The sequence below is a fragment of the Halyomorpha halys genome, unplaced genomic scaffold (assembly GCF_000696795.3).
Source record: "Halyomorpha halys isolate HHAL.00 unplaced genomic scaffold, Hhal_1.1 Scaffold1206.1, whole genome shotgun sequence".
NCBI lineage: Eukaryota > Metazoa > Arthropoda > Insecta > Hemiptera > Pentatomidae > Halyomorpha > Halyomorpha halys.
This window is the reverse complement of record NW_027108604.1, coordinates 185,363-197,685: the sequence shown is the minus strand read 5'-3', so window position 1 is coordinate 197,685 and position 12,323 is coordinate 185,363. Positions and strand designations below refer to the sequence as shown.

The 12,323-nt window shown below is 28.9% G+C and overlaps 1 protein-coding gene across 1 annotated transcript in view; it reads left to right on the top strand.

Moving 5' to 3' along the window:
* Positions 1–5,069, top strand: part of cv-2 (crossveinless 2) — a gene marked incomplete at its 5' end in the record, with an annotated part of 58,995 nt that extends 53,926 nt beyond the window's left edge. Inside the window, 2 exon segments of the mRNA XM_067046878.1 lie at positions 1,584–1,787; positions 2,359–5,069. Of these exon segments, the coding sequence (XP_066902979.1) occupies positions 1,584–1,725 (142 nt within the window).
* Positions 5,070–12,323: the final 7,254 nt, after the last annotated feature.

The following is a 12,323-nucleotide window of genomic DNA, read 5'->3' as shown; positions in this document are numbered from 1 at the left end:
ATAAATATAATATAATTATAACAATCAATTTTCAATGTATGGTCAAATATGTTTTTATTTAAGACAAATGTTCTTTATAAAATGGAAAGAATAACTAAGAATCCTTTCAAAACAAACATGAAGTTATACATACATAAATTTTTCAGAATATAAGGATAAAAAACAAAAGTATACTGAAACAATGCAAGAAATTGCAACAATGCCAAATTGATGAAACAGGAATGATTAATATCATAGACAACTCCAAGGAAATGAATCAATACAAATTTTGAGAAATTATGTTTTATCCCAATATATTCGGATAATGAATGTGTCCCAAGTATTCATACACAAAATAAACATGTAGTTGAGGTGGCTGTTAATAATTATTTAGTTCTGACTCCAATTGAAGATGTGAGGTACTCTTTACCATAAGTCCAGGACAATATGTGTTTAGTAGGTTAGGTAGTTGGTTAGAAGATGAATTTACAGATGGAGTTTTACGATGGAGTTTTATGGGAACCAGCATATTTCATGTTAATCCCCACAGAAAGGAATCTTCATTCCACAGGAATCTAGCCTACCTTTGTGAAGGGGAAGACAAGTCCCACAGGAAGAAGATGTAGGTCCTTACTAAAGGGTGAAAAAGCTTAGGAAGGAGAAAAGATCCAGAGAAGGCAAATTGAAATAAAATTCCAATATATGTTTCCGAAAAAAGCTCTGAAATTTACTGAACCACTCTGTATATTATAACTCATAGCCGCCTAAGGAGATGGTTCCCTGAAGGGGAAATTCACTCTTCTTTTTTTTTAACCTATTTATTTATTCTCAATCAATTACAATTATATATTACTTAACCTATGAAAAATTATATATACACATATTTACATTTTATCTTGTTTTGCCTGATGGCATTATAAGATGAGGAAAATATTGTCCGCTGAAGACGGTTTGTACATGAGTGGCGTGATAGCCGTGGAGCTAACAGAGAATGGGGAGGGACCATTCCGGCTAGCTCTTTGGTTTATTAAGTTCCGCTACTCTCTCTCTGAAGCTATTAAATAACATCGAGAGATGCTACTAAGATGTTGTCTGTTAGTGGATGAGAAGATTCTGTTGTGATCTTTGTTGACTCAAATAATATATTAAAGAATATTAAATATTCAATGTTTATGTGATGAATGTAATGGTTCACATGTCAACAAACAAATTATGGTTTTAGAAGTGCCCAGTAAATGTAGTAAACAGGGTCAATGCAATGTACCAACATATGTATCAGATATTTGTCTTATACCATGACATGTACCTATATATGTTATGACACCTACCAGTTAATTTTATTATAAATTGGTTTAAATATTTCCAATGAAATTTAAAAAAAACAGAATAATTTTAAACAAAATTTAGGTTTGTATATTAGGTATTCGTTCAAAGAAAAAACCAAACAAATTTTCAAAATAGCACCTTGTACTTTTTTTATTGCAATTTTTCTTTATAATAAAAAAAAATGGATACATGAATTAGTGATAACTTAATTAACATGTTAGATTTTTACAATTTTAAGTTTTTGCAGTTTTCTTTATAAAAAATATGTTATTTAACAGGTCTTGCATCAAAGATATGTGTGAATGTCCAGCTAAACAGCGGTGTTATTGCGAATCCTTCACAGCATATGCTAGGGAGTGTCACAGGTTAGGAGTAAAGCTTGACTGGCGCAAGCATACTGGCTGTCTTAACCACCACTAGTGGGCTTCACCACTATTTATACACATATATATACATCTAGTCAGCCACCGCCAAAAACCATTGTAAGAGAAAGAAACGCTATTATATTTTAGTTTAGTTTAGTATCAATAATTTAGTTCAAATATATTTTAAATCTCAAAAAAATATAAATAAAATAAATAAGTTGTTCGGTGAATATGCCAATTATTGATGGGTCTACATATGTTTTTAATATTAAGAGTTGGGTATTAACAACCATTTAAAAATTGACACCTAATTTTTAATGTTCAAAAACAATGGTTCACCCGTCAACAACTGGTGACATTTGGTCATAAATGACATAATAATATGCTAAATTCATTGACTATTGATTTTCTATTATATAAATATATTGGTGTTATTAACACCTCTAGTCGGGGCCAAGCCTTATACCATTAGCCTTATACCAGCTTTCTTTATTGAATAACTATCTAACCTGCAATGATAATATTTTCATAAAATGGCTAATTTCTAATTTGATTTAACTTTTTATTTTAAGTTATGACAATATTTTTTGAAAAATTTAATTGCTTTAGTAAAAGTGTATTTCTTTCAAGATAAAAGAAATATTTTTAACTCATTAATCTTAGTACTTACGTAAAATTTTCTTTACAGATTGAACTAAGAAGGCGGATGGTCACTGTATTAATTCTCAGCTTCTCTTTCTATATCTGTTTTATTATAGTACTGTTATACTACAACATAAAAATAAAAACAAACAAGCCTGGCTTAGAGCGTCAATCAAAAACTAGTTTTCTAAGCTTAAACATCTTATCTGTTTGTAAATAGATGATCAATTGTAGACGAAACCTATGTTAATTAGTTTATATTACTGGTTGTAAAGTATTATTTTATGTATGTTTTTAATTGTATGGATTTTAATAAACAAATGTTCTATATTTTTATAATTGTGTCTATATATTAGAATGATTTATTATTACTATTATTATTATTACTATTACTATTATTATTTATAGTAAAAATAGGCTAACAACTTTATGTTAAATTTGCCAAAGAACTTTTTATTCCCTATTATATCTCTCTTATTCTGTCTATTTATATCTTTATATCTGTATCTCATTGCCTCGTTGTACTATTCACTAATATTCTTTTGATCACTGGACTGAGCTCTGATCTCTTAGCTACAGGTTTTTTCTATTGCATGCGACAGATTATTCCCAGTAGAAGCGAACACTGTAATATGTAATTAATAATACAAAATGATTTTCTTAAAAAATATTTCCTTGATTCCTTGAAGTTAAAAATTTGATATTGACAAAAATCTTATATTAAAACTAATGTTACTGAATTTACCTTCTTCATTTAGAAATACTAAATAAGTATTCAAACCTAAAAATTTACAATTTAACCTAAATAGTACATAATTTTCTTATTGTATCATCTATAGATTTAATTGCATAAAATATTTGGACTGAAGAAGGATGAGTTAACCGGAGAATTTAGAAGGCTACATAACGCCAAATTTTGAACGGCACCCAGTAAATTTAATTCAGTTGGTAGCATTCTGGGAAATAAAATGGGTGTGTAAGATTGTAGGGTTTAGGAACAAATGTATACCTAAAAAGTTAAACACTGATCTGTCGGGTAAAAATCCGAGAGTAGTCCGAACATAGGTGGTAGGATTGCAACAAAACTAATCTTGTGGATTTGGGTTTGGATGGGCCTCATTGATTAATGTGTGTCAAGAGAAATAAGTGGTATTTCAAATAATTTTTTTAATTTAATTTTTCCTTTTCCAATCTACAATAAATTAAAATTAGTCATCAAAGAACAACTGATATAGCACTTTATGTTCAAAACTGAACTCCCTTCCTCTTTTACTGATTATCTGAAATGATCAGAACTGAGACCATTCCAAATTAACAAATTTTATTGATTAAGGAAATCACTCTTAAAATAAACTTCAATTACATGTGATTAAAAAAATATTACCATGTAAGATAATTCATTTTATCTTATAAGATCAGTTTAAACATGAATGAATTTCGGGATTAAATCGAGATTGAAAATATAGTTTAGTAATACTGTATCGATTTCAACTTGTCTAATTTTAAATTTTCAAAAATATACTTTATATTACTTAATACCACTGTTGTTTTATTGTTATCTTAGCTCTTTGTAGATTTCAAAGAATATTACCCTATTTTCAGATTCAGATTATAAAAATTTGGATTTTCAGTATTCCACAGTATTATTAAATGCAAAAATTCAGGAAAAAAACTGAAGTACCCCAAACATTTCTGCACAATTGTAATGATCGGTATTAATTGCTTCTTCATGATGAAAACTGTTTTCTTCTTAAAAAATAGTGCTTCTCATTCTATTATATAATTATGTCAGTTTCCTCCTGTTATATTGAAGAAACCTGTAGCCAGGAATTCCTCATTTTACCAAGTGTCATCCCTAAAAGTAAAGCTTTTCAGGCTAATATCTCAAGATTGAGGAATATATTTTTCTAGAAAGGGAACAAATCACTAAATCATTGTTTAATATCATCAAACCAAAGTTTGTAATCATACCACATCCATATTATAGTTTTTAACTTTTTATGTAAATAAAATTGTTCTCATATATAAAACATTCTTTCCAAATATATCAAATCTGTAATGATACTAAATAAATGAGCAAAAAAAACTTTCATTTTTTATTCTTTTATTATGATATTAAATCATTGCCCCGTCAAATTATTAAAAAAATTGCCAAAAACCTAGCCATTGAAATAACTTCCAGTATGATTCATTTTCATTTTCCATAAATCAATCAGATCTCAATATTTTACCCACAAAGTTTAACATTATTTTATGATAGAGATAACAAAAGAGTTAAAACGATCTTTTTTGCTTATTTATTGAAATAAATAAATTTTTACTAGCTATCAATTACCCAGTTTTAGATGGGAGAATATCTGAAAATCTTATGTTTTAATGTTGTCAGAGTGAATACAGTGAAAAAACAAATTTTAAAAACACAATCACTAGGCAAAATATTTAGGTTACCAGGATAAGCTATAACTATATAAGTGGCATTATTAAAACAAAACCAATTTTTAATTTATTTTGTCTTTTTTTATTTGATGTTGTAAGATTTTTTTAAATATTTATAAATGCTTCAGAGATTGGTGAGTGTAGTAGTTTTTTTTTTTTTATTATTATTATTTTGTGCAATATATGTATATTTGAATAACTGAAGATTATTTTGTTGGATATCCTATTTAACATGTACAACAGAATCTGTAAGATTTATTTTAAGTATTTTGTATATAATGCAAATTTACTTTTTTGTTTTGTTTTTCCTTTTTTTTTTTTTTAGAAATAAGGCCATTACGCAGTCAAATTCATCACGTATTTAAGATTTTGTATATATTTTACAGTGTAGGTTTAAAAATATGAAACCAAATACCTTAGGCATTTTCTAGGCCTGATTGTATTATAATTTGGGGCCTATTTAAAAAATAAAAAAAAATATATATATTAGTTTGTAAAATATGAAATTTATGGATCTCACGAGCATTGCATTTCCTTTTAATACAATAGTTTACTAAAAGAGTAGAACAACAATTATCTCTTTTTCCATATATTATAAATTAATGAAAATAGTTACAGTTTAATTCTACCCGTAACATATTATTACATTAACCTACACGATTGTACATAAAATTAGTTATTTGAATGTTAATTTCATGTATCGTTAAGTTTTACCATTGACAAGGTATTGAGTAAGATATTTTTTTTATATATATTATTAGTAACTTATTAAATGTTTTAAATGTGTATAATCTAAGAAAATAATATTTATAACTTTTCAAAATGCTGAAATAAGCTAGCTAAATTGTTACAATAGCTATCAAGTTTGTTTGTATAATGGAACTTTTTATTATATTTATTCTTAAGTGCGAATCTGAAATTAATTTTATTGTTTTAAATAAATATATATAAGCTTTTGTTTATACCTAATTTATACACATATTTGTTTTTATAAATTGTGTAATCATCTGAAGAAATAAATTTGTACCTTGTGATAAAATGTTTCTGTACTTTTTAGAATATCATTTGTTAGTTCTGAAAATTATGTATATGAAATTTTCTTTTATTTATGAATTTCTTTAAATATTTATTACATATTGTCCTTGATTGGACTTTTTTTTTTCTATATGTTTATGTCAAAACAAAATTTTTAAAGAAAATATGAAATATTACTTTTTTACCTGCAATATTATTACATACATTTAATCATTATGTATTTTCATTATAAGCTATGTTCCTTTTCCTTTAATCAAAATATAAAAAATAATAATAATGTTATTCCTAATATTACTACTATCAAAAGTAAAAATAAAATTATTTTAAAGCTTCCAATAATTATCTCCTGGATCAGAAATAACTATTCGATGAAATAAACTTTTTTAAAAAGTTAAGAAAATAAATTTAATTTTAATTTTTTTTTTAACCTATTAATAACTAGCGTTGCAAGAACACAACATCCTGAGAAACATACAAAAACAGAGGGTAGCAAGACAGGCTGAAACATGACTGATTATGAAAGGAATATGGTCCGGGTGCGGTCAAAAAAACTCAAATAGTAGAAATATACTATTTTAATGAGCCAACGTTTCGCCTCAAAAATAGATTTTTGTTTTGACTGCCGTAAAAATAGCCCTGAAGAAGCCCTGCAACGTGGGGCGAAACGTTGGCTCATTAAAATAGTATATTTCTACTATTTGAGTTTTTTTGACCACACCCGGACCATATTCCTTTCATCTTTACACACGGTCAATCAATAATCTTCCATTACTATTTTTTTGTTCTTTTTTGACCGCACCCGGACCATATTCCTTTCATCTTTACACACGGTCAATCAATAATCTTCCAGCATGACTGATTATGTTTCAACATGCTTTCCATCCTAACCCTCCATATCACTTATTTAACCCAGAAGTTTGGCTTATTCCCTCGTTCTCTATATAGGATGTCTCATTTTATTTTAAATAATGTTATTTGTAATTTGTCTGCTACAATTTTTATTCTAATAGAAATTCCTATTGTTTTGTTTTGAGGAGTTATTAATTTTTATATTCCATCTTAATATTTCTAAGGAATTAACTATGTACTGCATTATCACAACACTTGGCATGAGATGGTATATTCAAAACTGTATAGCAAAAAATATATATATTTTTTCCATATAATAATTTTAATTAACAAACTTTATTTTATTGATGGAAATGAATTTTTTGCGATGTTCAATTCTTTTTGACCATCTTTTTCAACTTTAAAAATAATAGACAAAAGTTTTTGTCATCTGTTGAATCATATATCCGTTATAGATATGAAACCTGGTGCTAGAATAGTAAATTGGATTTCTTAAATGATTTTGAGATTTATCTAGGTGCCAAAATCTCAAAAATGAATACAAATATGAGTATGGAGTAGGCGGAAGAGTGATTCAAAATTGTGAAACATTGCCAAGAAAGATTAACAGCAAAAATACTTTCTAATCAATTGATGTGTATAATTATTTTACATCCTTGCGATTTGTAGATAAATTAACTTCTATGGGAGTTTGGATCACAGGCATGATTAGATCTAGTAGTGTTGAAAAATGTCTTGTCTCTCTCTAATCAAGAAAAAACTAATATGGAAACTTAAAACTACCAATATAGCTAGCCAAATTCGCAATCAATTTGAGGTGTAAAAAAAGATGCTGGTTTATGTTTGCTTAGTTACCAGATGTCTCAGTGCAAAATAATCAGCTTCTACATCATCAAATGAGGGAAAAAGTCATTAATTAACTAAAAATGAATTTTGGATATCACAAGTACCCTGAATAATTAAAAAAATTAAGGATTTCAATTAAGATTCTTTAATTACTATTTAAAAAAATTTTTAATTTTAATTTATCAAGCCTTAAGGCGTCACACTAGCAACCTCATAAATGCAACGGTGTCGGTTCGATTTGGGCATGGGGAAGGGAGGTTGATTTTTATTTCGTCGCAGCATTTTCGATTTTCCCCACTCTGGTTTTAATTGAGTGGTACCTAGAACAACTCTTCCGAGGTTGGTAGCGTATGATAACTCCTCTGAATGTCAGAAATGACCAGGAAGAGGTGAACAAACAAAAATTGAGCTAGTTTTTTTTTCTTTTTCTTCTAAGCCCCATTGGTGTGTGATGATGAAAACGGGTTGAAGGTAGGGATGGGATATCGATATCGATATTATCGAAATATCGATATTTTGTCTCCGATATCCGATATTTTGATATCGATATCGAGTAACCGATAATATCGGAATATCGATAATATTCCTTCGATAATATCGGCATATCGGTTCCTAAAAAAAAAAAAAATCCAAATTTCGATATTTTTTTAAAGAAAATAATGAAGCTTAAAAATAGTATTTCGATATTTTAATTTTCAAATTCATTTCAATATTTGACAATTTTATAATTATTGATTTCTAACATTATTCCGATATTATTTAACGACAAATTTAAAATGGAATATAGATATTTTGTTTGAATAATTTAATATATTTACATTAAGATAACATAACATAACATATTTGGTAATATCGATATGGTAGATTATAAACAATATCCCGATATAATTTTATCGAAATATTGATATTTTGTTTAAAAAGACTAGAAAATTGTATAGAATAATTAAAAATGGAATATCGATATTTTATTTTGATAAATACATATTTATTTCGATATTTTGTATTATTATAATATCAATATTGAATTTAAGCAATAATATTCCGATATTATTTTATCGAAATATCGATAATTTATTGAAAATGACTGAAATAACACATAGAGATTTTAATAAATTTCCTATTATTAAATTTTCTTCAATAAAACAATTATATTTTAGTATATATATGTTCTGTTTATGATATGGTTGTGGTGTTGCTTTGTTTCAAATTTATTAAGAGTTTCTTATGTATTTTGATTAGGTATGACATAAAATAAGTCTTCCTGTGTCTTGCTATATCATTTTATAAATATTATTACTTTAATTCGTTAAATTTTCGATATCGATATTTTAAAATATCGATATTTTAGTTCCGATATAATACCTATATCGATATTGCTATCCGATATCGATATCGATACCGATATCGATATTTTTCTTTCGATATCCCATCCCTAGTTGAAGGTAGCCTCTTTTTCGGTATTTTGGTAATCCATTTTATGAGTGGACTGAAATAATTTGATTATTTGGGAAGTAGTAGTCTGTATTTTATGTCAGTCTGTTAGTGATGGGCTCACCATCTATGTTGATTCAAATAATTTAGTTACTTGTTACTCAGTCGAGTCTGAATCTGCGTGTGCCTGCCACCTTTGTAGCCGTCCTGTCGGTGTCAGTGTCCTAAATAATGGGTTCGTACAGTACTGGAGGCTGTCAAAACATTTGATATGCCTCCTCGATATAAATTCTGTCACCGTCGGTAGTTCGAGTATCGTATGTATCTGGTCCGTCTTTCCTCGTTGAACTGAAGTATCTCTCATTATACTGCTCTGAAACTGAAATTGAGCGAGGAGAAATTTTAAGAATATTAATAATTTTGATTATCGTGTATTTGCTACGGGTAGAAGATTTCTTTCTTATTTCTTAGATATGATCCTTCATTCTATTGACGTAGTCATTAAGAGTGATTAATCTTGTGATTCATTTCTTTATAAAAAAAATATATATATATATTTGTGTTAATTTTTAGTTTTCTCGAATTTGTTTCAATGAACATATGGATAATTAAATAAATATTTTCAGATTGATTAATTTTCTTATTATTGAAGATAATCTCTTTTAAATACAATAATTATGCAAGGAAATGGATATTGGTTAAGTTTTAATGAACAGAATTTTTTTATTTGTCGATTCAATGAACAATTCTTTTGAATATTTTCAAGTATTGGTGAGTTTTGTTTTAAAATTCCAGTCGGTAGTGGATTGTATAGTGAAGTATTTATTATTGCTCATTGTGGTATAGCAGTAAGATTAAACATTTTACGTATCACATGAAGGGTGTAAAAACTCTTACCCTCTATTTTTTTAATATGTTTAGTATTTCAAAATGAAACTTAATAGGTCTTAGTTTTAATGAATAAAGTTTAATTAGACAGTGAAATGGACTTCGTAAACTCTTACAGTTCTTTTTTAGTACATTTAACAAAAATATTTCCAATGAAGGATTCTCCAAAAAAAAATATAATTTTATATCAGTTAAGTTTCCAATTTGACGAGTCCTGAAGGCGTAAATCTCAAAAAATAAAATATATGGATAATCGAACAAAGTCATTTGAGAATTCAATTACCCAATAAAAATTCATCATCATCATTTGAGTATCCTCGTCCCGGTCCGTCGAGGATATTCAAATGATGATGACAAGATCATTGAGATACAAATGCCCGAAATGATGATGTGCCTTCAATAAATTAAATACCTTAATTTTGATGAAGGATTATTACGGAAAATTGACTTTTCTAACATTTCAGTTGTTCGATTTTTCGCATCAATTGTTTTATTTATGAATCTACAAAATTATTAATTCCTTCTCTGCGTACATCATGTTTCTTTCAAATTCTCCACCTTCTACCCTTCCCCAAACCTACTTCGTCTTCCATTGTGATGTATTCTTCAGGGGTGGAGCTACGAAAAGCCAATGAGGAAGAAAGGACCAAAAGGGCACCCAGCTACCACGGCATGCACAACGTAAAGTATTTTATGGTAAAACCATCTATCTGAATCATGTTTATTGTCTAATATTATTTATGGGTATATAAAATTTAAATAAATATTACCCAATACCACTTCCTAATATATAATGTATTTCAATGAAATAATAATTTATAAAGATATCTAATTGGTAACTGGTAATCATGCTATGCCATTGGAAAAGTATTACAATGATAATACTAGTTTTTAGGCTCAACTAATTTGAATTTACATTTATATATATATATATATATATAGAGAGAGAGAGAGAGAGAGAGAGAGAGAGAGTGTGTGTGTGTGTGTGTGTGTGTGAGGTGTCTGTTAATTATATTCATAATTGAAATAACTGTTCAGTTACTACATACTAGCACTCCTACCAACATCTCTAGTGGTCCCGAGGTGAATTATCATAAGAAGGTTATAAGAAATATTTTGTGTTTGTTTTCAAATGATTATCTTTTATTTATAATAATAACTTTGTCAATACCCTTTCAATTACTTGTAATAGTTGATTATTAGATTCCATTGCATTGGGACTTTTATTCTATTCTGTTGTTTTAAAATACTTGCTGAAACAATACTGTTTATTATTCTCCTCTTAAATCATTCTTATGTACAATATTTATACTTTTTGAGCTACACGTTTTCTTTTGTTTTTTGTTTACAAAAAATTAGGGCCAGCCTATATTCTTCCCGGTTCTTGACGGTGAAATCCTTAAAAGTTAGCAAAAACCACATCACAATTGGATAAAAGGAACGCATAAAGTACGAACAACCCAAAATTCATTTTTATACATTAGATGTATATATAAGTAGCGTATAGAATAAGTACTATATATAATCTATTGGTACTCTATGATAGGTCAAATACCCTATTAATCGATACCCTATTGTACATCAAATACCATATTAATTCAAACCGAATGATACGTCAAATACCCTATTAATTGATACCCTATGATGTCATATACCCTATTAATTGATACCTTATGATATTTCAAATACCCTATTAATTGATACCTTATGATGTGTCAAATACCCTATTAATTGAAACCTTATGATATGTCAAATACCCTATTAATTGATACCTTATGGTACGTCAAATACTCTATTAATTGATACCTTATTATTTTTTTTTAGTCTATGCCAAAAGAGGCATTTCTGCCATTTTGTTTCTAACCGCCCAGTATAATTTAGCTTTGCTGAAGTAACTCCTGCCTGTAATCAAGTCCGCCGTTGCCGCACATGCAATATGTGATCGCTACTCATCTCACCATCTTCACACAGGACGCAGTCTGAAGAATCAGCCACTCCTATTCTCTTCAGGTGGTGCCACTAATAGTCATGTCCAGAAGCCAACCTGAAGCATGCCACTGACACCGCTCTTGGTAAAGTCAATGGAGGACGCCTCTTAGGGTCTAGCAATGCCGCCCAGTTCTTGCCCCCACATTCTCCTCTACTCCTTTCCTCTGCTCTTTTATTGGTAGCGCTTCGGACCATTTCTTTCGCCATGTCCATGGTGACTGGAAGAAGCGGTTGAGGTTGCCTAGCCCCTAACCGTGCAAGTCGATCCGCCTCCTCATTCCCATATATACCGCAATGGGCTGGAATCCACTGCATTACCAATACTGTAAGTATTTTTCTTTTACATTCTATAGATTTCCGGCATGCGAGAATTCTAGCATTAGTCAAGGGATCTCCAGACGCTATCGCCAGCAGTGCTGCCCTAGAATCCGACAGCAGAACTACCTTCGTTACGCAGGCGTGAGTAAGCTTTTCTAAAGCTAAAGTAATAGCAGCTACCTCTCCATCAAAATTGGTAGCGTTTGCTCCAGCAGGTGC